Below are 26,842 nucleotides of genomic sequence, written 5' to 3'. Positions count from 1 at the left end.
ACCTCCTTTTGCAGATTGTAGAGAAGGTACAGGGCCCTGCAAAGCCACTTTGTGCCTCTGCTTAAGTGTGTTGGGGGAGGGGGAGATTTTGTGTGCCCACTGCAACAGGGTGAGTTTCACGCAAAGACCTGACATAGTTTTAGAAGTGACGCTATAAATTGGCATCTTTTTAGTCATCAAGCCTGTTCATTTATGTTTAGGGAATTGTGTCTGCCAACCTTACTGAATAAGGTTTTGTTACTATTTAGCCTTGGAAAGCCAACAGAGCCACCCAAGAGTGAGCTGGATTTAATTCTGGCTCACAACATAAATAGAATGTTAGTTAGGTTGCAGTCACAGAATCCTTTATCCCTGATGATGATAATGTATGAGTCAGGACACAACTTGACTTTCAAATCCAAGGTTAAATTTGCAGGGCTAGCAGGTGGAAAGAACATTTCTTTAATTGTAAACTTAACAAGTTCACTCTGGAATCATTGAAAAACAATAAACAAGGTTCTCCTTGATGCTGTTATTTAGAGTCACTCTTTAAAGAACTGCTACCTGTGTATGTATGCAGTCTACCATCCTTTTTTGAAGGGTGTGCCCCATGTAGCCTATGGCACTCTTTCAAATTTAATACTCAACAAGAGAATTATAAGTAACTGTTCTATAATGAATAATCATGTTAAATCTTTTTTTGGAATTATTTTTTTACTAAATGTTTGTGCTGCACTTTGAAGATTAATTAGTTAATGATTCTATCATGCTTTGAAGATGTAAAATGCAGTCTGTAAGTGCTAAGTATTATCATTATCGCATTCTCTTTGAAGTTTTACAAAATTCCATCCCATGGAGGTCTCCTTCTCAAAGTCCTTCATGCCTTGGTAGCAATTTGTAATTGGAGGGGGAGAGAGAGAGAATATCCTTAAGTGCTCTGTTTTTTTAGTACTCTTAAACTTGTTTTCCCTCATATTTACAGCAGAATTAAGGAAATTAAAAGCTTTTGCACTCTTAGTGTTGAAATCTTGAACATTCAGCTTCCACAACCTCTGTCCAACAATGGGCCTTTATTTGGTGGCATGGTTGGTTTCAGTCTCTTTATCCTAGCATGTACATTTTAAATAGGATGTATGTATATCATCCTACATGTTAGAGAGATTATGATAATGTACTTTTCAGAACTGTCCTGGAGACTCTGCAAATGGAAAAGGGAGGAGAAAGTGCATCTTGAGCTGAAAGCAGGGAGATCTATAAAGACCACTGTCTTGGCCAGGTCTTTGGAGACACACGAAATAAAATTAATAGCGAAAAGCCCTGCACTATTTCATGAGTGCACCAGCTAGCTTGTAATTCTGGAACTGAAAGAAGTTTGACAAATGCAGCCTTAAGTTAGAAGTCAGGCAGTCAGACAGTCCACCTTGTGATACATTTTGTCGGGCTCTTGGGCTTATAGAACCTGTCCCAAGATTGGCTTTGCTGGAAATATGAGATATTAAAGTACAGTCAATCATTTTAGAGATTAAAAGGTTTGGGTGAGGAAGAATAGAACCTAAAAAGAATATCTGCTTGGTTTTGTAGCAGGGAACAAGAAAGTAGGAAGACTCTGCAGGGATTTCTTGCTGCTTTAGTAGATTGAAAATAAGAGTGCACCCGAAGGAAATAAAGCTTATTTTTTCAGCTGTAGTAGTCCTTGCTTATCTGACAGCAGATAGTATGCTGTGGTCATAGAAAAATAAACAGGGGGTTATGATAAAATTGGCAGTCTCTGGCGAAGGCTGCCTTAAACTAACTCACTAGCTGAAGGAAATGAACCAGCAGAACTTTTTTGAAAAGGAAGAGCAAGAAGAGAGGCCATTAAGGATGGTAGTGATTCTGGTAATTAGTTGGAGGTTTGAGAACAATCGGTTAATTAGGAAAGTGAACATTTTTATTTCATCAAGAGAGGAGCTGAATTTAAAGCATGTCTCATTAGCAAAATAATAGAGTCTAGCTTTAATGCAGCAATTAAGATTTTTTTTAAACTTTGCAAACTTTTTATATATTATAGATGGAATAATACTCTTTGAGTTACTTTTAACTGAGTGGTTAAATCCCAGATTCTTCACTGGTAACATTCAAAGATATACTTTTAAAACCCATTATATTAAAATTATTTTGGTGAAATTTCAGAAATTCAGCCTTTTTATATGAGTGAGAGATTAGTAATCTAGTTGTCACGGTTGTTGATGTGACCACTTAGTTAAATAATAAAAGTGTAGGACTGGAAGGGACCTCGATATGTCATGTAGTCCAGTCCCCTACACTGAGGCAGGACTAAGTATCATCTAGACCAGTGGTCACCTACTGGTCGATTGTGATCTCTGGTGGCAGTGCAGTGTGGCTGCCACCAAGGCAGATTCCCTAGCTACCCCAGCCCCACACCGCTCCCGGAAGCGGCCACTGCAGCCCTGGCGGCAGGGGTCTCCTTCTGTGTGCTGTTCCTGCCTGCAAGCACCTCCTCCGTAGCTCCCATTGGCCGGGAGAGCTGCTGGGGCGGTGCTTGCTGAGAGGGGCTGCATGTGGAGCCACGTGCCTCCTGCCCTCCACACCCCAGGGACGCGTTGGCCCCTGTGCCCACCGCCGACTGGGAGCCACCTGAGGTAAGTGCTGCCTGGCGGGAAGCCGCACCCCAACCCCTATCCTGAGACCCTGCTTGGAGCCAGCACCCCATACCTCCTTCTGTGCCCTGACCCCCCCCCCCTCCCAGAGCCAGCACCCCATACCCCCTCCTGTGCCCCGACCCCTTACCCCAGCCCTAACCCCTCTCCCTGAGCCAGCACCCTGTACCCCCTCCTGCACCCCAGCACCCTATACCCCCTTCTGCACCCCAACACTCTGCCCCAGCCCGGAGCCCCCTCCTGCACCCAAACTCCCTCCTAGAGCTTGCACCCCTGACCCCCTCCTGCACCCCAACCCCCTGCCCCAGGCTCAGCCCAGAGCCCCTTTTCACACTGTGAACCACTTGGCCCCAGCCCAGAGCCCACACCCGCTCCCGAACCCCAAGCCCCTTCCCCAGCCTGGTGAAAGTGGGGGAGAGCGAGCGACAGAGGGGGGAGAATGGAGTGAGAGGAGTGGGGCCTCACGGAAGGGGCAGGGTAGATCCTGAGTTGCCCTTAGATTCAAAAAGTGATCTTGGGTGTAAAAAGGTTGGAGACCACTGATCTCAACCATCCCTGACAGGTGTTTGTCTAACCTGCTCTTAAAAATCTTCAATGAGGGACATTCCACAGCCTCCCTAGGTTCTCTGTTCCAATTAGGAAGTTTTTCCTAATGTCTAACCTAAATCTCCAATGCTGCAGTTTAAGCCCATTACTTCTTATCCTGTCCTTGGTGATTAAGGAGAACCCTCTTCTTTATAACAACTTTTTACATACTTGAAGACTGTTATCATGTCCCACTTCAGCCTTCTCTTCTCCAGACTAAACAAACCCAGTTTTTTCAACTTTCCTCATAGGTCATAATTTCTATATCTTCAGTCATTTTTGTTGCTGTCTCTGGACTTTCTCCAATTTGTCCATATCTTTATCAAAGTGTGGTGCCCAGAACTGGACACAATACTGCAGTTGGGGGTTGCTCAATACCGAAAAGTGCTTAAATCCCAAAATCTACACTGCTGCTATTTGAATTTAAATATCCAGTGTTCACAACTTCTTGAGAGCTCAAATGTATGGCACAGCACATACATGAACCAATAGTATCTTCAAATAAACTGTGATCTTTTTGCTTAAGTGCAGAGCCCAAAAAGTACTGGACACACTCTGACATCTTCCGTCAGTTATTCCACACCTGGACCAAGAGCAAACAGCTAAAATGTTTGCTGGCAGTCTTTTAGTATTCTCATCTACCACCCACTAAACAACACAGCTGAGCAATTCTCTCCAACAGCCTGTACTTGTGACTTGCAAAACCTGCTGCCAGGCAGGGAAACTAATAACAAAATGCAAGTGTAAAATAGCAAACAGGAGTTCAGTACTCTGCTACAAAGTATTCCTGCACATACTTTGATGGCCTGATTTTCAGAGACGTTGAGTCTCTTGTTTCAAAATGTAAAAAAAAAAGTAAATTTTTCTACATTCTAATATTGGGGAGGGAAAGGAGGGTACAAAACTGGTTTGTGTGAATGCTGTATCCGAAATCTTGTTATGACGAGGCATTTAAGAGACAGACTCACCATTACCAACCCTAAGTGTTCAAAAATTGTGAGTCAGTCCCCACAAATCACGATTTGTTTAAAAATCATGAAAATTTAAAAATATTAAATGTTGGGGGTTTTTTTCCATTTGCCTTGTGTTTTTTGAGCCTTTATGGTTCATTTTTTTCAAGCTTTTCTCCACAACTATGAGGACTAGAAATTCTGGATTTTTTTTTAAATGACACCTAATAACATGACTCCAGGAGTTGGGGCATAAAGAAAAACATGAAATATCATGATATACTCAATAGTATTGCAAAAGTTGGCAACACGAAAACTTTTCAGATCACTCAGGATTTCTACTCCACATAAACCGCTCTCATCCCAAAGAAAGTATCTTGACAATGGCTAAACAAAGTTTCTGCCTACAGTTTGCATCCTGTGAGCTAACTACTAGTGTTTGGGGTTTTTTGTTTTTTTTTTAATATGTATAGTGCAGCTTTCATGGTGTTGTTGCACTGACATGTCAAGAGTAACACTAAAAAATTATTCCCAACCCCACAGCCTCAGAAAACATTGAGGAAATTTAACAATATTCGCACATTTTTTTGACCTTTTAGGGCAAATGAATTCTAGAGTGGTGAGCCCTCCACTTGAGAATGCTAAGTCCATAGATGCTGATTACTTGTACATCTGGGGCAGACACTTTGATCATCGCAACTGACCTCAGTTGCTGGCTAGGCACAGAGAGTGAGAGAGAGGCCAAAATTCTCAGCTTCATTCTCTTGTGTGAAAGTTAAATCATTATTTGAAGAGGAAAGAGGAAGTCAGAGGCAGTGAAGAGGATGCTGGACTAGAAGTCAGGAGATCTGTGTTGTCTTTCCAGTTCTGCCACTGATCCTACTGTGATAACTCTGAGCAAGTCACTTCAGCTCTGCATCCCCTTTCGTCCTTTTTCTGTCTTTTCTATTTAGGTTGTAAGATCTTCCGATCAAGGATTGTCTCTTTACTGTGTGTTTGTACAGTGTCAAGCACAATGGAGTCCTGAGATTGTTCGGGATTTCTAGGCACTACTGAAATACACATAATGATAAAGGACAAAAATAGCAATAATTGTACAAGATAAATGCACTGAGCTGGACAGAGAGAAGTCATATAGTCACAAACCAGTCTGGGAAACCCAAGAAGGTGCTAAGCTGTTGAGGATGTACTTCAAATAACAATCTTCCTCTCAGGTATTGGAAGTACATCATCTGGTTGTGGCTTGAAATATTCCGCTCATTGATTCCATTCCGAATACTGCAGTATCCTGATAATGTATGAGAACCAGAACATGAAACTGACTTGCCTATTTTCAGCATCCATCCTGAGGGAAATGCAAGAAGTAAATTCTTTATTAAAGGTGAAATGTTAATCAGATCTTTTCCCAAAGTTCTTTCAAGTTTCTAATCAAAGGAGGTGTTTGTAACACAAGTAAGGAAATCTACTTTTTTTTTTTTTTTTTTTTTTTACAAAATGCATCCATCTAAAGCTAATGCAGTCCCGTTAACACTGTTCGGCAAAATGCCAAAGTAATTCAGCTATTAAAAGTTTGGTTTTAGTTTGTCACAAGTGGAAAAGACAATTTGGCTTGCATGCAATTGAATCCTGTCATTGTCCTGATGGAATGCAGATTGGAGTCTTATGCTAATGGATTGGTGTTCTCCCCCTTCTGTGAGTTGTTAGTGTTTTTTTCCTCTTGCTTTAACAGGATCAGTGGGAGTGCAGCTGTCTAATGTCATCTGTAGGAGAAACCTAGCAGTTGTGTTGCATGTCTGTTGCTTCCTTCATCTTGTGTCAGTCTTTTTTTGGTAACAGGAGAGGTACGCACCTTAAGTGACAGCTAGGAAATCTCCATATGACTGTAAGAGGGAAAAAAATCCAAGTGCTGTTTCTGTGTCTCAGGGTGGGGTTCTTTGGGAGACCAGGACTCGTGGTTTTAATGTGTTCTGTCAGAGGTGATACAAATATGAGTGTCTAAATCTGGTGACTTGAATTTAGTGTACTTAATACGGATTTCTGTAATGTCTGTAAAATAATGTTAGTTTAGCATCAAATATTAACCATTCCTGATTATATCTATATCTATATATATATCAACCTTATCATGGACAGACTAGATTATCTGTGTTTCTCACTGAGCCATGTCTGTTTTGTTAATGTCATTGGGTATAAATTACTGGCATACAGCTGTTGTGCTGACTTTTTTGTAGTGTCCGGCAGCTGTTTCTTCTCTAGAATTAAATGTCTACATAAAGTTTTTGAGTCTCTCTTCATTAATTAAAACTTTGTTGAAGCGCTTCCTATTTTAATAATGAAGCAAGTGCAGTCTAAGGGAATGAATGAACATGCTCTAGGTACTGGAGTAGGGCTTCGGGATCCTGTCCCCAAAGCTATATTTCATGCTCTATTGCTGACTCACTGTATGACCCTGGACAAGTTACTTTGCTTATTTGGTCCTCATTTTCCATCTGTAAAATGAGTGTAATAATGTTAACCTACCATAAGAGGGGTTTGCAAGACCTTTGGATGAAAAGTGCTATAAAAGTGCCTGGTACAACGACCAAATCAAGCAGTATCATTTTGTGCAAAAAGGACACATACTTTCTAAAATAAAATTGTGTGCCCATTAAGGCCAAAGGGCACAATTACAACGTAAAGCCATAGCCCAAGGTAGGAGGTTCTGATGCCACTGCGGCTCAGCAGTGTGGTCATTGCATCCCCATTTGACAGAGAGCTTGTGTTTCACTGGCAGGCAGCCAGCTTTGCTAACTGATACAGGGTGACAGGGCCATGGTTCTGTTTTCTAGAGTTAGAGCCCTACCAAATTCACAGTCCATTTTGGTCAAATTCACAGTCATAGGATTTTAAAAACTGTCAGTTTCATGATTTCAGCTCTTTAAATCTGAAATTTCACAGTATTGTAATTGTAGGGGTCCTGACCCCAAAAGAATTGTGTGGTGGCCGCAAGGTTATTGTGTGGTGGGGGTGGGTGGGGGATGGCGGTACTGCTACCGTTACTTCTGCATTGCTGCTGGGAGTGGCATTGCCTTCAGAGCTGGGCAGCTGGAGAGCGGCGGCTGCTGGCCAGGAGCCCAGCTCCGAAGGCAGAGCCGCCGCCAGCAGCAGCGCAAAAGTAAGGCTGGCCTGGTATGATTATTGCCACCCTTACTTCTGTGCTGCTGTCTGTGGAGCTGGGCCCTTAATCAGCAGCCGCAAATCTCCAGCTGCCCAGGTCTGAAGGCAGCAGCACAGAAGTAAGGGTGGCAATGTCGTGACACCCTCTAAAATAACCCCTGGTAACCCCCCTGCAACTCCCTTTTGGGTCAGGACCCCCAATTTGAGAAACGCTAGTCTCCCCTGTGAAATCTGTATAGTATAGGGTAAAAGCACACACAAGACCAGATTTCACGGGGGGAAGATCAGATTTCATGGTTCATGACGTGTTTTTCATGGCCGTGGATTTGGTAGGGCCCTATCTATAGTGAAGCATTTTCTGGAAGCTTGGAGCAGTCCTTGGGTTCAGGGATCACCACTGGTGTCCATCCCTTGCACAAATGAGGGTGTGGTATAATTGGGAGAAAGCTTCTTGTATCCTTTTAATCCCTTTGGCGCATTCTCAGGTCCAGATATTATTGAACCCTGACTGATGGGAACCATATTTACTGAAAGTTCCACAATATATTTGTACCAGATCATGAAAATATATAAGCCAGATGATTTTAGCAAATCAGGCCATAACCTCATTACTGGCCATCTATTAGTTACTTTTTGAGGCTATTTTGATACAAAGAATGTGCAGCACACTCATGATCTGTCACTGAGAAAAGTAAAGGAACTTTTTCTAATGGACCAGAATGCATGGGGGGATTCATGTATAAACTACAAAAATAATCTTCCCTTTAATTTTTAACTTCCGTTTTTTGTAGACACATAGTATCCATTACAAGTAGGATTCAGTATCATCCTGAGTTAAGGTTCTCTGAACATTTTCCGCCCAAATATTATTTGTAATAATAACATTTGCATGTAACTTGCTTATCGTTGTTTCCATCACAAACTTGAATTTCAAGAAGTATGTAACCTCAGTCATAAATATTTTGCAGTCAGTACTGCTAGGCAAGGGGATGGATTTTACTTCTGTGGTGCTGATTTATTTGTAAAGTGTGTGTGTGTGTGTATTCAGCCATTTTCAAATGAAAGGACTACAAAAGAGCTAATGGTTTCAGGTGTATTTTTGGGCAATCACTTTAAAAAACAGCCTCCTAATTCAGAGCCCCACCACTCCATACTACAGATCAGTGCAGTGGTTCCCACTTTATTTTTGTGGAAACTCCCCCATTGCTGGGTGCCTCTTCCCACTAATGTCGCTTTGTTTGTGTTTTTGTTCTCTCTCCCTTCCTCCCCTGCTGGCTTCGTGGTGTTAGGCTGCCTGTGCTCCTGGGAGTGGGCCAAGCTGTGTATCGAAGCAACAAAGTGAAGCTTTTTTTGCAGGCTGCTTTCTTGTAGCCATGTACAGATGAGCTGCTCTCACATTCTTCTGAGCTGGAGAGGAAAGCAGGAGGTTTTTCAAGTAGTTGCTTGAAAGTAGTATGTTTGCAATGGGGAGGATTGGTGGTTGTGCAGCTTTCTTTACCCTCCTTCCTCCTCTACTGCCTTATGGGCCCCTCTTCCCATCATCCCTCAGGTAGGAAAATAATGCACTAGTGCTCTGAGTATTTGGAGGGGACAATGTTCAACCAGGATTTGAGTGGTTGGGGATTCATCTTTGGGAAAAGTGGATATTTTGTGACGTCTTCCAGGAGAAGCTGCATGGACACAATGGCTCAAAGAGCAGCTTTATGAATTGTATGGAGAATGCAGGTACTAAGGAAATGTCCAGGTGTGCTAAAGGAGCTGTTACAATCTATTACATCAATTCATTGTATACTAAGAAGTGGAGTTTCTGTCAGTGAAACAATGGCTAGGGAAAATGTGGTGTTCTCCACAAAAAATATTAAAGTATCACTAAGGACATGACCAAACTGAACAATCTGGATGTTAGAAATTAAATCAGGAACACACATGATTGAGACATGAAGTTTTATCTCCCTTCCAATACTACTACCTGTTGTTGTTGGCATTAGGTATTATAACTCTGGATATTCTAACTATTCATGTAAACATGAGATATTTTGAGGATGCCATGTATAAATGCACACGTCTCCTTTGACTTTCCTTTGCAGTCCCATTCATTTTTTTCCTTTTCACTCCATAGTTCTTGCTGACAATCTGAAGTCTAACCCAGGAATTAAATGGCAATACTTCAGCTCAGAAGAAGGCATTTTTACTGTGTTTCCAGCGCACAAGTTCCGGTGTAAGGGAAGTTACGAGCATCGTAGCAGGTATGATTTTATTCTTTTGTGCTCAGATGGAAACAAGTGCTAAAATTATATTCTCAAAATATTGTTTTCAATCCAGCATCCTGCTTTTCTAGAGGATCCTCATGAACATTGAATCCACTTCAAAAGTTATTTTTTTCCTCCCTTGGTATCCTGCTGTTAATTGATTTATCTCATTAGACTGACCTCACAGTTTGTAAAGCAAGCCCCATCCTTTCATGTATGTATACTTGCTCCTGCATTTTCACTCCATGCATCTGATGAAGTGGGTTCTAACCCACGAAAGCTTATGCCCAAATAAATTTGTAAGTCTCTAAGGTGCCACAAAGACTCCTCGTTATTTTTGCTGATACATACTAACACGGCTATCACTCTGAAAATTGAATCTTTAGGTTGTTCTAAAAATCAGCAAATCAAACTTTCAGTAGCGATTTTGCTTGGAAGGATAAAATAAGATTACCCTCCAACACACTCACCTTTCCCTAGCTTCAGCTTAATAACCTTAACAGCCAGTAAACATTTGTAAGTAATGCCTCAGCCTGCTAACATTTTGTAGATGGTAGAGAAGCGCAGAAGATGGTAGAAAATCAGTTCTTCATTTTCTGCTAGGAAACTTACTTGAAATTGAACAATAAACTAGGGAATAAGTGGTTGGATGATTCAGATAGCCATGCTAATAATCTGTTTATGATGTAATCCTGTTGAAAAGTAGCTTGAATACAATTTTTTTCCTCCCTGGGCTCTAGTGCCCTTCACTATATGAATTTTAGCACCAATGCATAGATCAGCCTGGTGAAAGGTTGTAATGTTAAGTCATTCCTACAGTTGAATTTCACATCAGCCATTTTGAAATGTATACTCCTTTCCAAGTGCTGTAATGCAGTTATTGGTCCTGATCTTGCAGTCCTTTCTCCGAAGGACCTCCCCACTGATTGTAATGAGAAGTTCTGCCTGTCTGGAGACTGCAGGATTGAGGCCTACTTCCCTTTTGTAGAAAGGCCTCTGAATTTTCCTAGTTAAAAAAATTTTTTTTTTTAACTAGGTTAACATTGGAGGTAATGGACTACTTACGAAGGCCTTACAGCTTTGTAATTTGCTTGCCAGCATAAAAAGGCACTTTGTGGTGGTATTTTGAGAAAATCCAGTCACCTGACTCTCTCCTTGTATATTAGCTAATCATGCTGGATAATGAATCTTACTGAGGAGATATTAGTTCATACAGGAATATTTCCATATAAAAGAGAGACGATCATAGAGACTGAAAAATGTGTTTTACTTATCTGTCAATATTGAGCAATCTAATCTAATATGTAGGTGTTTACCCCACAGTCATCATCATATGATCTGAGTAGCTGGGCTTGTTTGAACATACTGTGGTTTGAGAAGGGTGTGGTCTAAAGATTTAGAGCCAAGAATACTTGAGTTCTAATCTCAGATCTGACACAGATGTCCTCTGTGACCTTGTGCAAATTATTCAATCTCTGCTTCAATTTCTCCATAAGTAAATTAGGAATATTTTTTACCAGTACTTACCTGAGAGGGTTTGTTGGATGAACTAGTTAACCTTTAAGTGCTTTGAAGATCAAAAGTAGTGTGTAAATGGTAGGTATTAATACCATTGTAGAGCTGTAGCCTGTTCTATAATTAAGAAATGGTTTGTGCCAGCTAAACTTAGTTTGTGCCTTTTCTAAAATCTTCTGCATTTCCTCTAAAGGACTTCTGTGGGTGATTTTGATGTACTAAAAATTAGATCCCAAACTCAATGTTAAAGTCAAGTAGTTTTAGGTCTATGCTAACAGGGAAAAAGGGTTCTGTTGTTTTTGACTTCCTTATTCAAGATCCTTCTAATTTCTTCCAGCTTTGAGACCCTGAAAAGAGATCTTCGGTAAATCTTTCTCACATACCTCACGGTATCAAACTATATCTGAACGTTTCACCAAGTAGTGTATTTTGATGTTGGCAAACATATACATGAAAACGCTGAGTCCTTTTCGCAGACTTTGACAAATTTTGATAATCCACTTTAAAAATGCACAGATAAGAAGGGCTTGTGGAGCATGACCTATGTGCATTACATTCCAATGCATTCGTAGAAAAGCCCTTCCTGGCAGGAGCCTTATTCTCATTGTGATAAACCAAACCTACTGTGCTAACTCAATTATACACAGCTTGCACAGATTTTTACTTGTCATGTAACCAGCAAACATCCAGTATTGTATTTATCTCTCCATATGGCCAAGATAGACTGCATCAAGCATTCATCATGAGCAAAAAGAAAAGGAGTACTTGTGGCACCTTAGAGACTAACCAATTTATTTGAGCATAAGCTTTCGTGAGCTACAGCTCACTTCGTCGGATGCATTCAGTGGAATGAATGCATCCGACGAAGTGAGCTGTAGCTCACGAAAGCTTATGCTCAAATAAATTGGTTAGTGAATGCATCCGACGAAGTGAGCTGTAGCTCACGAAAGCTTATGCTCAAATAAATTGGTTAGTCTCTAAGGTGCCACAAGTACTCCTTTTCTTTTTGCGAATACAGACTAACACGGCTGCTACTCTGAAACCTGTCATCATGAGCAGTTACTTCTTGTCACTCTTACCGATTCTGTTTCCAAAATCTTTGTGCTGTGTTTGCTGAGATAGTTACAGACAGTATCCCTGAACACTGTCACTACTGATGCTTTAACAAAACAGGTCATTCGCTGCCTGAAGAGAGTTGCTGGTTGACAACTAAGGCCGAATGTTCCAAAATTAAGACGTAAAATTGGACACCTACATAAGTAGACACCAAAATAAGAGACCTGATTATTAGAGGTGCTGAGCACCCACAACTCTCATTAGAATCAGTGGGAGTTGAGGGTTCAGCATCTCTAAAGATCAAGCCCTTTTTATTTAAGTGCCTAAATCAGGATTTAGGTGCCTAATCTGCAGGTACTCACAATTGACCATTTGGTCTAAATATTCGAGCCACGGTGTCAGTTGTGTGGATCATTCTGTAGCAGCTGGAATCTTCTTTTAGTCGATTATTGTGCAGGGGACTTGTTCAGACTGTCACTGAGTTAATACACTTTTAAAAAAATTACAGGTTGCAGAACCTCTGGACGTCCATCTGCCAAAACAGTCATTGTGTGGCCTTGTTATTGTCCTTCCTCAGCCCCTTTCTTCCCTGTCATTTGTCAATTGTCATTGAAATTAGGCTCCAATCGTGCAAACACTTATGTGCAAGCTTAACTTGACTCGCGTGAATCGTCCCTTTGACTTCAATGGAACTACTCAAAAGCAGGAAGTAAAAACTAAGTGGTTGCAGGATTTGGACCTTAGATTGTAAACTCATTGGGGCAAGGACCTTATCTCACTCTCTCTGAACCCTGCTACCTGACTAATGCTTCCTAGCCGTGCAACCCTACTCGTAAACACATCAGGTTAAGTTTTCAAGGTATTCTTTGCTAATGTAAAATTTCATGATGCCAAGCAATTGTTCCTTTTTTTTTTCTTTTTCTTTTCAGTTGTAAACTACTATGGAAACTGTACGCTGAGAGGTCATCATGATGTCAATATGTTTGTGTCATTTCAGGCCTGTCTACGTCTCTACGGTTAGACCCCAATCTAAACACATAGTTATCATTGTGGACCATGGGGCTTCAGTCACAGAGACACAACTTCAAATTGCCAAAGATGCAGCTCAGGTCATTCTGAGCTCTATAGATGAACATGATAAGGTGAGTTTGCACTAAGCCACTAGTGTATCTTTCCTTAGTTTTAACCATCGTCGGGGGGCGGGGGGTTGTTTACATTTTCATTTTTTCATTTATCTAAAACAAAATCCTATTTCTGAGTTATTTATCTGTAATGCTTTCAGCTTTTTAGGAAACATTTTGTAACCATTTTTGTAATGGAAAGCATTGTGATACAGTGCATTAGGTACAGGACCAGATGTTAGGAGAGCTGTGTACTAATCCCTACTCTACCATTTGGCACACTAAGTGGCCTAGGGCAAATCATTTAACCTCTGAGACCATTTTCCAGGCTGCGAAATGAAGATAATTTACTTCACTACCTTACGGGGATGGTGTGAAACATAATTAATGTCTGCAAAGCTCCCAGAGAGTTTAGATAAGAGAAGAGGAAGGCTAAAGCACAGGGGCTGGGTTTCATTTTGCAGCTATGTTGCAGACATTCTGCATAGCATTGGGGTCACTTTCCCTTTCTCTGCCCTAATTTTTTTCATCCATAATATAGGAATAAGACTTAGTGCATGGAAAGAGTTTTCAAATCCTATGGTAGAAGGTACTATGGATTCAATGTAATAGAACACTTAAGCGTGTGCTTAAAGTTAAGCATGTGCTTAAGTGTTTTGCTGAATCAGGGACTATATGAAGGGGAAATTTTTATTATAAGTTAAAACAACACTTTAATTATGCAATAACTTGGTAATTTTGAAATCTGTTTTACAGGCACACATTTATGGCTCTTGTGGTATGCAGCAGTGTTTTTATTTGGTCACTAATTTTGCATCAGTCATAGTTCATAATAAAGTATGCCACTTCATAAACTGTATCTTACTGATACATTTAATAGTGCAAGGATTATCATTGCTTTCTTTAACTTATCTACAGGATAAAAAGTGGTTGTGAATTTGGCTCACTTTCAATAAAATATTAAAAGTACAGTAAGTTAGTATAGAGCTCATCATGTTTGCCTGTGGAAATTTCCTAGTTTTTTCTACAAGCACTTCATTTTTCTGTGGCCACTGGAGATTTATTGAAAATGCTCTCTGCAGATTTTGGGTTGAGATATCTATAGCTTGCTTAGATTTTTTTTTTTTTTTTTTTGCCTATGAGAGTATGGTAACTATTATGTGTGAGCAGAATGAAGCAGATTTCATCTGAGAAAAAAAAGCCAAAGTCTCTTTTTACCTTAATCAGCATAAGTCTAATCCTTTTCAAATGTGATGGATTTATGCCTCAAGCATTTTATTTTTTAACAATTGGTTTTAAATCCACAGAAACTTTTCTGTTGGCTTATCATTGTGTATGCTATATCAGTACATAAGGAATTATAAATGGTAAAATAATCCAATATATTTTCTTCTCTTTTTTAAGATCTCAGTGCTAACTGTGGCAGACTCAGTAAGAACCTGCTCACTGGATCAGTGCTATAAGACATTTTTGTCTCCTGCCACTAGTGAGACAAAAAGGAAGATGTCCGCCTTCGTTAGCAGTATAAAGTCATCTGACAACCCTACCCAGCATGCAGTGGGATTTCAAAAGGCTTTTCAATTAATACGAAATACAAACAATGGCACAAAACTCCAAGGAAGTAAGTCTGTTTTTATACAAACCTTTATATTATTTTTTTTAAGTTTGCATATTTCTTTTTTGTCTGAATTGCTCACATAGGCAGAAGCCTGGGCAGGGCAGTGTCTTATTAAAAGTATTTACCATGTTGATCAAATAGGATATACTGGATTTTAAATCCACGTACTTAGTGGCTGTTAAAATTGTCCATTACATTTCATTTGCTTCTTCCACCCACTGTCCTTTACCTCCCTTATTATCTGTAATATGTAATTATAGGGATGAGTTGCTAGATCTTTGAATTATTTCCCAGATGTGGATCCTTTTTAATGGTAATCATTAGCACAGCAAACTTCTTTGACTGTCAGGTAAAATTCCCATTTGCACAGATGTGCTCTGGCTATGTAAAATCCTTGGGAACATATCAATATTTCTTATCAAAAAACCATTCACAGAGAACAACCACTGTGTCTGAAATATGATATGATATTTATATGTATGTCTCAGAGTGGCCTAACTGTATTCTCACTCATCAAAGAAAATCTGCTTGAATTTTTGTGTGTAAAGACATGTAGAGTTACTCATATCTAGTCCTATGCTTTCTATTTGACTTCAAAAATAAATACACAATAGCCAAACTAACAAAGATGTCTGGGAGAGGGGAAAGTGGGTGGCAGATTCTACTGCCCAGAAGGCTTTTTTTTTTTTTTTTTTTTTTTAGGTAGGGCGGGAGTTAAGACTTGTGTTCTTTAGTAACTGATTGAACAAATTCTAAATTTGAATGCAATCAAGCACTGTCACATTTCCTCAGCCATTTCCACATTCCCAGTGCCAGTGCGGGGTGGAGAAACTGGGCTAATTTGGGGGTTTGGTCAGCTTGATTTTGGATGTACATTAAGGACTCATTCCAATGCCTCTTTAAGTGAATGGGAGTCTTCCCATTATTTCAAATGGGCATTGGAGAGACCCTTAACTGAAACTTACTATTAAGAAAAGAAAGCAATAACACACATCTAAGGAGCTTAGTGCTCGATCCAGAGCAATGAAGTGAACTGTGCTCCCATTTCACTTTGTACTCCTCTAGATTGATAAGCATTGGGATCTGTTGAGCTAGAAGTCCAACCTATCTGATGCTATCTTGTATTTATGTCTAGATCAGCTCAAACAGGCAAGGCTTTTAACTTCTGACAAAGTGAGGGAAGGGTAGCAGCCTGGTGATAACAAATCTAATGCAGCTGAAGTTGGCTGGAGTAAGTCTTGCTTAGTTATCATTAGTTATTTCAAAGAACGTTGGCAATAGATTCTTGCTTGTGTGTATTGGGAATAGAAGACATTGGCATATTCTGCAGTGTGAAAACACATGGATTTATGTCAGTTTCACGCATAATACTCGTTATATTTTAGGCACTGGTACATAAGGACACATTATTTGAAGCTCAAAGTTCAGTGCACATGCTCTCCTTCTCTGGCTATGTGTAAGAACAAAAGAATTTTAAAGATTTATAATGTGTACAACAAACCTGAGAGCCTGGGCGACAGGCTGAGAAGAGGATGTGTGATGCACTTCCATTTTGTTGTAAACAATCTTCTTGTCTATTCTTTGTTTCTGGTACAAAAAGAAATAAGATAATATTATTCTTTTTTACTGTGAATTTTTAACGCCCTGTTCCCTAACAGGATCTGCAGGCGTGTCAGAGAAACCATTCACATGCAGAAAAGTAAATTAATAATGGAAAAAACTGAGGCATTCCTGGTGTGTAAGATAAGAATTATATTGAAAAGATGGATGTTTCTGCGTTCCCCAGCCTGCTGTCAATATCTATTATATTGGTGTCACCAGCAGCTCAGTAATTATTTTACATTCCTGTGGTGCCTTTAATCCCAAAGTATTGTAAAGTGCTTTGCAAATGGTATATATACACCACAGCCACAGAACTCCTGTAGCTCCTGGATTTACAGGACGCTCCAGGTGGACGAGTAATGCACAGCCTGCTGCACAAGTGGAGAAAATTTAAAGACCGAGCTCTTGGGAGAGTTAAGGGCTTTGTATTGTAAAATTTTTGTTTGTTTTTTTTCCAGTGCTATTGTAGGAAGGAAAACACGATTCATTAACTGTATAGGAGAACTGGCTATAGCCTAGGCTAAAGCATGGGTTCCTAGCACAGAGAACTATATTTTATCACCCTTGCTAGCAATAAAAAAAGTAAAGTTGTATCTCAGTGCCCCTAACAGCAGCACACAGCTCCTGTGGTGTAGATTGAAAATAAAGGTTAATAATTTTCATAAAATCTTTCCCAGAAATAAGAGGATACTCTTGGAGGAGTGTTTTTTTAACCAGATTAAATTTAAAAGCTGTCTCTAGTTAAAGAGTAGCGGTGAGGGGAGGGGGAAAATAAATAAAAAAGGAAAGGAAAATAGAAGTTTCAGGTGCTTCTTTGCATCAAAAAACACTTTTGATTTAAATCATTTTCAGGCTATTAGTTCAGAACACACACAACAGCGAACTGATGTTCGAATTTTTTTTTTTTAAATCAGTCGGGCAAGACCTGACATTTCCACCAAAGCAAGGAAATTCAGAGGTAAGCTGGCAGTCTTTCAGTAATATGCTCCAGTGTGCTTTGGTATTGTAGGACCAATGTATGATCCCTAACTGATACACAAGATGCTTTAAATGCTGAAGTATAGGATGGAGCGTAAGTATTGATTTGAATTTCCTTGAGGCTTTGAGATAGGCTGTTAACATAAGACATTCTTTACAGCTTGAAAAATTGTTGATATGTGTTCAGTCTAAGTAGGGCAAAATGACTTAGTGATGAATGGTAAGTACATGTCATGTCTTATTCTTCAAATGTTATACTACCTCTAACATACAATGTTGTGTATCCATAGTCTTCCACCCTTTAGGATCCCAAAGATCAAGTGGTGGTGGTGGTGTTCATTATTGTTTATTATTTGTATTACCATACTACATAGGAGCCCTAATCATGGACCCCATTTTGCTAGGAGCTGTACAAACACATAAGCCATGGATTAAATTCTGACTGCCCCAGCACAGGAGGGGGTGAGGGTGTAAGAATCTCTTTCCCCCACTTTACTATTGTATACCCATTCACTTAGGCAGCCAGAATGCCGACATAGAAGTCATCTCATGTCAAGTCATGTTGGGAATAGGTGGGAGACATAGTGGGTGATCACAGACAGGTGGTGGCCAAAGTACAAATGGAGGTGTAAGAGTTACTTTTACAGGCAGCTGCTGACAACTGCCTCCACACAACTCCCACATTATCTGGAAAGCCACCAAGAGCTCTTTAAAAACAGGAATCACTCAAGTGCATCCATCCCTGGGATGGGACATTTCACTATTTAGCAGTGTAGGACAAAAAATGAAGAATACTCCAACCAGCAAAAATGGCATGGAGAGCTAAGGTAGGCAAAATGTAATTACCTATAGGGAAATTTTGTTTTTGGAGGCTAACACCCCAACTCCTGCCACAGGACCTTGAGTAACTACATGCACCTTGGGTCTCAGCTAAGAGAAGGCTCAGGACTGTCCATGTGGGATGAATTTGTCCCTCTCAAGAGAGGAGTGTCACCACATTGAATCACTAAAAGAACTTTCTGCAGGACTCTGTTCCTTGAATGTTTCCCTTCCATGTTCTGACCAGGACAGAACTTGTCTAGCCCAAGAAATCTGGTGAGGTCACAGCCTAGGACTAGAAAACTATATAGTGTGTTAGAATGTGTGAGCTGAAACTCGTGAATCTTTGGTAGCTGAAACTGGGGGAACTGAAAGTGCATTGGGAATTATAAAGGCCTTCACAACCACACAGTGAGTGTTTTCATCCATTGCAGATACCTGAAACTCTTATAAATAAGGTTGTTGATAACTTCACATTTATCTTCTTTTACTGACATAAGGATTTTTACTGCATTACTGAATGTCTCGAGTAAATTGGAATCTAATATACTGTCTGCCATATATATTTCTGCTTAGTTACAGATATGGTCGTAATTTACCTGTCAGCTGGGATTACATCAAAAGATGCTTCAGATGATGATAAAAAGGCTACTCTCCGTGTCATCAATGAAGAAAATAGTTTCCTCAATAACTCAGTTATGATTCTCACTTATGCACTCATGAACGGTAAGAAATGTGTGCCAAATTTCTGATAGATTAAAATTCTCTAGTAACCCAATGCAGTGTTGTTCTGTGTCTGTTTGAAAGGGTCAGAAGTGAGTTTTGGCCCTTAGACTCCAGAGGCCATTCCCCAGATTATAACAGTTTCCTATCTGGGACATAAAACTACTTAGTCATATGTTTGCAAACCAGAATTCAAATGAGCTGATTAAAATATGTTGCCTGAATTGCTGAATGCCTAGCACCATGGGGCAAATTCAATACATGGTGTAACTATAGCGTTTGCTGGAGCCTCAGCCTCTGACACCAAGCCTGAATTTGGAAGAGTTTCCCCATTAAGGCCCCAATTCAGCAAACATGTAAGCATGTGTTTAGCTCCTATTGCTATCAATGGGATTTAAGTCTGAGCTGGAAGTCAAGCATGTGCTTCAGTGCTTTGCTGAACTGGGGCTTAAGCCAAGAGTAAAGTTAAATATAAATGTACGCACACTGACCCAGTGGAATCATAGTCCTTTTTTCAAAAATATCTGTAGCACAGAAAGCAGTAGACTGTCTTATTAGCATGGGTTGCACAGACACCCCATCCAGGGAAGCTTATGCCTGGCCATGGAGAATTTGCATGCAAGCCACACTAACACACTGTATGGCTGTATAGCAGTTCAAATCCCCATTTGGGTCCCCACTTTCAAGAATTCCCTTTGTTAGGTTATCTGCAGGGACTGAATCCTGGCACATCTGTATCTAAAAGCATGAGACTGTTGCTTGAGCTAAAGGACAAGGTCTATTAACTTCAAGGCTGCATAGCAGATTCATAAACTTCTACCTGGACTAGTCACTGGTGGGAGACAATGGGTTACACAAAGCTCTCTGTTTTAAAAAAAAATAATAATGGTAAAAATATCTAAATAGTGACATGGGAGCAAGCATCTTGAGTTTCTGTACAGTGGAACAGTTATCTGAGTGGACACCTTGAAATCCTTTAGTGACTGATTATACCTACATTATAATTCACCCCACCAGTATTAGTCACTAAACAGTACTCCACACTTCCACTTAAATAGGCATTCTCTATGTTCAGTCTACCTGCCTGAGTTGGCAACACAAAGTACGTACTGTACTGTAGTTTTAATTTGGAGTAAGATGTAAGAGACTCAACTAAAAATACATTTCCTACTTTCTCCTCCCTTATCCTGGCAATGTCTCTTTTTTCAGAGGGAGTGACAGGATTAAAAGAACTGGCATTTCTCCGAGATCTGGCAGAACAGAACTCAGTGAAGTATGGAGTGCCTGATCGAACTGCCTTACCTGTGATCAAGGGGAGTATGATGGTCTTGAACCAGCTCAGTAACTTGGAAACCACAGTGGGTCGATTTTATACAAACCTCCCCAATCGAATGATTGATGAGGCGGTCTTCAGTCTGCCCTTCTCCGATGAAATGGGAGATGGTAAGTGCTTAGAAAATCTGAAGTTGAGCAGGTAAAAAAAAAACAGAGGTTAGGCTTCTGTCTGTCATCCCCCAGGTTTCTAACCAACAGATAAGGAGGTGTTTTTAGGTCTGCCCCTAAGGAAGGTGTAAAATTAAGTCCTTCGTGCAGGGATTACATGTAAAGTTTTACACTCACAGGGGCCTGTTTATGGAAAGTGTGGGTAATGTGACAGCTAATGGATTTAAGTTGAAGGGTGAAATTGTCTCTCATGGGCATACTGATACAGCCTCAGTAATTTGGATTTGTGTAGGAAACTCCTCTGGGTTTGTGGGAGCATGGTTCCAGACTGTAATGGCAGCCATGGGGCCCCTTGCACTCCAGCGGGCCCATTCAGAGCTGGTGTTGCCCTCTAAGCAGACCACAGGGGTGCATAGGGCAGCATAATGGAGGAAGTGGCATTCCTGTCAGATGCCGAAAACTCCCTTCCTTCCTCGGATATTGGAGCTATGAACACAGCTTCATGAGGGGTTGTTCCTGCTGGCCATTTCCTCTTCCTTTTCCTTCCTTCCCCACAGTAGCTGAGGTATGGAGCAGCATCTCACCAAACAGTTTAGCAACTGCTCTGGACTCTCTACCCCACACCTTCCTGGGTTTGGAAGAGTAGGACTCCAGAAGGTTCTAGCAGTCATACAGGGTTGGGGAAGGACCCAGCATATCTGGTGGAACTGCTAACTATTTGACCAGATTCTCTGTTCTGATTAAGCTGTGCTCAGAAAAGACTGAGGAATGTGGTTATCCTCAGCACAAGACAGAGCAGCCTGAACCCTGGCATGAATGGCCATTCTGGAAGCCAGGGATCAGCAGCAACATCCTGGTTACTACACCCTGTTTGCTGGGGGGGCCAGATTTAGGATGGAATCGGAGTCTCTATGATGGCTCTACGTCAGTGGAGTATTTCTCCCAGTACATTGCCCAGATCCACCAGTTATAGATCACTTTATGCTGACATATCGAGGTTGTGGACGTAAATCTGACCTGTTACTTAAATCCTCTATAAACCCTAATGTTCACATGTTTTTTTTTACTTGGATGCAATAGTGAGATCAGATGGAATAATGCAGGGGATGAGGGCATGCGTAGATGTTTGCCTAGGACCGCAAAATACATGCAGCCAGTCCTGCACAGAGCCCTCATAAAAAGTGCAAAGGGATGCAAAGGCCATGGCGTTCCACATGTGGCCCCTTTCATATGTTTATGGGAGGAGTTGGGACTTGGCGGGCCTTTAATATAGGCTCTTGCACTGGCATGATTGTCATTGTGAGACAGAGTACGACCTAGCCTATAAAGCAATGCTTCTCTGCCTCTGCTTATGCTTCTGTAAAGTGAGAAGAAAAAAGCCCTGCTTTATAGGGGAGTTGGGAATGACATTAGTGTTTTTCCCAGTGCTTTGAAGATTTCAGGTGCTATGTAATTACTATTAGAGTTAATAAGCTTAACAGCTCCTGCATTTCTCCGGACATTGTTTTCCATTTTCTTTTGTGTGATGTTATGGAGGAGGGGTTGAGGAGTATGGCTCAGCAGGGTTTTCAGACCTCTCAGGCAGGTTGTTCTTATTTGCCACCTGATCAGAGTGACTCTTGAGAGTCTGAAGTCCTCTGTGTGTGCTGAGATTGCTTCTGGACGTGCTTCTCTCATGCAGAATGATAGCCTAGTTTGTCCTTTTCTCATCACTCTGCATGATGCATTGCCACTCATCTCTCACACATCCACATCCAAGCATAGTGGAGAAGTTGTACAACATAAGGATTATAAATGGTACAATTGAATAGATTTGGCTTACATAATTAGGAATGTGCATGTTTTTTTTTATTTTTAAAAAACCTCATTTATGGAGATGAATTTGATATCTGTTTTATATTAAAAGGGTGAGTGAGTTTCCATGTGGTCATGACACAGAAAGTAAGACAGAAATGGACTGCTATATTTTTACCTCAGGCATTGAGAGGTTTCTAAAAACCATTGTAATGCTTTTGGTTATAATACCCAGTACAGTGGCCTGTTGGGATTTAAGTAAGAAGAGGCTAACATACTGCATATATAATCAGATGAGCAAAATTCATCCCAATTGATATTTTACAAGTAAGATTTTTTTATTTTTGTTAAAATTTTTATAGCTGCATGGGGGGAAAAAAGTAAAAATGCAGACTTTAAGAAAAATACAAAAAGAAAAAACAATGCGAATCTAGGTCCTTTTATATTTATTCACATTCTTGTCCCTAAGGCATCTAACTGTGTGCTGATGAAGACAGAAAATGTAAATTTTAATAACTTATGGTATATTCAATATACCTTCTTAACTCACCACCAGATAAGTAAAAAGTGGCTAATATGAGGATATTATGTTAATATGTTGTAGCATAATTCACATGCTTCCTCAACCTCCCCTTCTCAGCCTTCCGTCCTGTCGCCAAGCCCCGACTCCCATATTTTTACTGTTAAGTGCTAGCAGCATTTCTGTATTCTGACTCCAGAAGTGCTGTCAGTAAGAGATGTCAGAACTGGTAGAGCTTCTGTTATCTTTAATGCTGTTGTTTAACCATGAGCTTCAAGCATTACCATTGTTTGACATCTATCACTGAAAGCATTTCTTGAGTCAGATGATCATAGTACCACTACTTGTGCTTCACTGGGTCACCATGTCACATGGTCCTAGGGAAACAATTGCAACAAATGGGTTAAAACTTGTACAGAGGGTTGAATTATGCATATTCAGTGAAATCCTCAGCACTGTGACTTAGGAAGGGAACCCTACATATGGATCTGATCTAACACCCATTGAAACCTGTGGGAGTCTTTTGACTTGATTGGGAGTTTAATCAGGGCCTGCTTGCTAAGTCTTTAATTTTAGCTTTTGAAAATACTTCTACGTGGTACGGTAGCAACTTTTTGAAAATTGAACTTGCTGGACAGAGGATGTTTTTGTCACCTGGTTACACAAGTTAACGTCCCCTCTTTTCTATTTAGCACAACTGGTGAAGAACACACTTCATATTAATTAACTGGCAAGTTCATTATTGCTAATGCCTTCTGTGCTCTTCCTTTTATCTCAAGGTCTGATAATGACTGTAAGTAAACCTTGTTACTTTGGAAACATGCTGCTTGGGATTGTGGGAGTGGATGTTAACCTGGCATATATCTTGGAGGATGTCACCTATTATCAAGATTCTTTGGCTTCCTACACATTTCTCATAGACAATAAAGGTGATTTTTGTGGTTCAGATACATAAATACACTATCTTCCTGTTTGGTGAAATTAGACTGTAGAAAACTAACTCATTATTCTGCTCCTTAATTGTAAGTAGAACGATAAAGTGAACAGTGCCATTTCTCAACAGATTGTGTGTCAGTTGTTTGAGTAGTTCTGTCTAACAGTAATTGTATATAAGCAGATTTATGGTTTGCATTTATTGTACAGGGTCTTGATATAAAAATGTTGCTATGAAATCGATTGTTTTCACATTTGTAGGCCAGAAAGCCAAAACTGTAGCTTTTGTTTATATTATAAGCTTTTTCACTTTTTATGGCATGGTCATTTTAGTCATTTTTTGTTTGAGTTAATTTACAAGTTCTTAAAATTCTGTTGGCAGTAAACTGCTTTATGATGTAATGGTATGGTTACTGTTAGGGTAGTTTCTTAAGTAAATTGGAGGACTTTCATACATGTCATCAGTATACTTGTTTTTATGTTCTCTGCTTATTACATACTGAACCAAAACTTGTACTAAACACGTATTTTGTTCTTTTTAGGATATACTCTTATGCATCCATCCCTTACAAGGCCTTATTTGCTGTCTGAACCACCACTTCACACTGACATCATACATTACGAGAACATTCCAAAATTTGAATTAGTTCGGCAGAACATCCTTAGGTAAGGAAGAACTGAGACTCAAGTCAAAGTGACAAAGCCCTGGCTGGGATGATTTAGTTGGGGATTGGTCCTGCTTTGAGCAGGGGGTTGGACTAGATGACCTCCTGAGGTCCCTTCCAACCCTGATATTCTATGATTCATAGCTTCATAGCATAGTCACCGGACTCAGAAGTGTTTGTACAAAACCCTTTAATGGGAGCTACTTTATAGAATTATTATTACTGTGTTTAATATTTCTGTTGTAATAGTACCCAGAGATCCCTGCTGGGATTGAAGTCCCAATCTCTTGCCAATGCGGGACTGTGTTTTCTACCGCATTATCCATTCTATCCTTAAATGTGCCAAGCAATAGTTTCCACAGCTTCCTTTGGGAGACTCTTCTAATCTAATAGTAGAGTTGATTGTTGGGAAGTTTTCCTTAATATTCAGTCTGGATTTTTCCTTCGTATATTTCAGACAGTAATTCCTAGTTAACACCTTAAATAACTACTCTCACTCCATGGGGTTCAAATAAGTAATCAAACTACTGTATGCATATCTGCTGCTTGAAATTTTCCATCAATCCTTCCCTGTCCTCCTCTGTCATAATTTTTGCAGTACTTTTCTGAGCATTCTCCAGCTTTTAGATCTTTTTCACTGTTTCAGGTGTGGTTAGGCAGGCCATTTGTCTGGTTTTAAGCCGGACAGTTCTCTTTTTTTTCTATGGTTCCCTGTCTGGTATTGAGACAAAATCAGAAATGATTTTTGTCTTGGGTCACAGATGGGGGACACTATTTAGAAGAGTGCTCTACTTCGCCCCCACCAACCTGATGTCACACTGGTGGTGCTTGGAGCAGCGCGCTCTTCAAAATGGTGTTCCATGCAGTCTCACCAGTGGGGGGCATGGTAGCGCATTCTTCAAAATGGTGTGCTCCATGCAGCATGACTTCACACACACAATGCAAGGTCACACTGGCAGGGGTGGGCCCATACCATTACTGGAAGTGCTGGAATGTCTGGTATTCTGGGTATGCGGCAGTGGCGCCCTAGGAATGGTTGCACCATATCCAGAAAGACCCTGACCTAATCCAGTGAAGTCCTTGGGAGTCTTTCTGTTGAGTGAAGCTAGGTTTACACTTAAACTGCTACAGCGGCACAGCTGCGCCACTGTAGGACTTCAGTGTAGACACTCGCTACGGCAACGGGAGGGGTTCCTCCATCAACCTAGTACTGTCTACGCCAGGGGTTAGGTCTGCTTAACTGTGCTGCTCAGGGGTGGGGATCTTTTACACCGCTGAGTGACATAGCTGGGTCGATCTAACTCGTTAGTATATACTTGGCATTAGACATATGGGGAGAAATTCCTCCCTGCTCTATGATGTGATGCCTCTATGTGTGCAACTGCACGGAGAACAGAGGTACACCCTCTGTCCCAAGTACGGGCTGATGGGACAATACATGATTTAGAGAGAGAGAATCTGACATTGGCCTATTTTGCTGGCTGTTGCCACATTGCTAAACCATGTGTGATTTGCTGTCCTTTTGGGCTCCTTCACTGTTACTACTTCTCAGTGTTCCGTCTCTCACTGAATATTTGCATTTTGAGTTTTTTTTCTTGTTGAATCTCAATTTTTCTATCTTTATTTCTAAATTTACAATCCAAAAATGCCCCAATTAAAAATAATGGTAGTACTTAGCGCTTAAGTAGAGCCTTTCATCTTCGAAGGACTTTATAAACCTTAGTCTCCACAGCTCTTCTCTAAAGTGTGTAAGTCTCCTGATCCTCCACTTGCAGATGGGGAAATGAAAGAAGAGGTGTTAAATGACTTGCCCAAAGCCACAGAGGAAATCTGTGTACAAATCAGGATTAGAACATGGGAGCTCCTGACTTGCAATTCTGTGCACGTACAACTAGCTGAGCTATCTTTATAAAACACATCATTTAGATATTGGAAATACTTCCTTTTTCTTGGAGAAAAAATGTGTATGAAGGACTATGCAAGAGTTCCATGTAATAACAATGACTTTCTAGAAAGGGTAGTTGAACTATAAATGTACACTAAGTGTACAACATCAAGGGTAGTACAATATGTCCTTTTTGGTTTGTGGGTTTGCCACCAGCTCTGAGTAAAGGACAGCACATAGTTTTCTGGTCCCAGGAGCAGACTACGGTCTGGACTGTGACTTGGAGAGTCACAATCTGTTGCCTTATTCCTGCCTTGCTCCAGGGGGAAGGTAATCTGTGCCAGCCCAAAATCTGTTGCAGATTACTTGCACTGGCATGCTAGCTCAGCTGTGCAGGCCAGCACATTGGGAACCATGGAGCAAAGACTCTGCCTGTGCCCACTCACCTGGGTTGGAAGGGGGTAGTAGCAACTCCATAGAGGCTGCCCCCTCTCCTTGATGCTACTACTGGTGATATATGTAGCCAGGGGTGGCAATAAGAGGGGGCCCTTGTGACCCCATACTTCACTGCGTCGGCACGTAGCACGTCAT

At 40.6% G+C, this 26,842-nt stretch overlaps 1 protein-coding gene across 3 annotated transcripts in view; it reads left to right on the top strand.

Moving 5' to 3' along the window:
* The window catches only part of CACHD1 (cache domain containing 1), a 185,695-nt gene that overhangs the window by 117,901 nt on the left and 40,952 nt on the right, over positions 1 to 26,842 (top strand). For 2 of the 3 annotated variants that reach the window (XM_048861142.2, XM_048861143.2), the window contains exons 5-11: positions 9,450 to 9,576; positions 13,148 to 13,292; positions 14,676 to 14,892; positions 18,865 to 19,014; positions 20,221 to 20,454; positions 23,548 to 23,697; positions 24,244 to 24,367. In XM_048861142.2, the coding sequence (XP_048717099.2) occupies positions 9,450 to 9,576; positions 13,148 to 13,292; positions 14,676 to 14,892; positions 18,865 to 19,014; positions 20,221 to 20,454; positions 23,548 to 23,697; positions 24,244 to 24,367 (1,147 nt within the window). Of the gene's footprint in view, positions 1 to 8,858; positions 8,880 to 9,449; positions 9,577 to 13,147; positions 13,293 to 14,675; positions 14,893 to 18,864; positions 19,015 to 20,220; positions 20,455 to 23,547; positions 23,698 to 24,243; positions 24,368 to 26,842 lie in introns of those variants that run through there. The other variant, XM_048861144.2, reaches the window with a different exon arrangement.

The sequence above is a fragment of the Caretta caretta genome, chromosome 8 (genome assembly GCF_965140235.1).
Source record: "Caretta caretta isolate rCarCar2 chromosome 8, rCarCar1.hap1, whole genome shotgun sequence".
Taxonomy (NCBI): domain Eukaryota; kingdom Metazoa; phylum Chordata; order Testudines; family Cheloniidae; genus Caretta; species Caretta caretta.
This window is presented reverse-complemented; position numbering and strand designations above follow the sequence as displayed.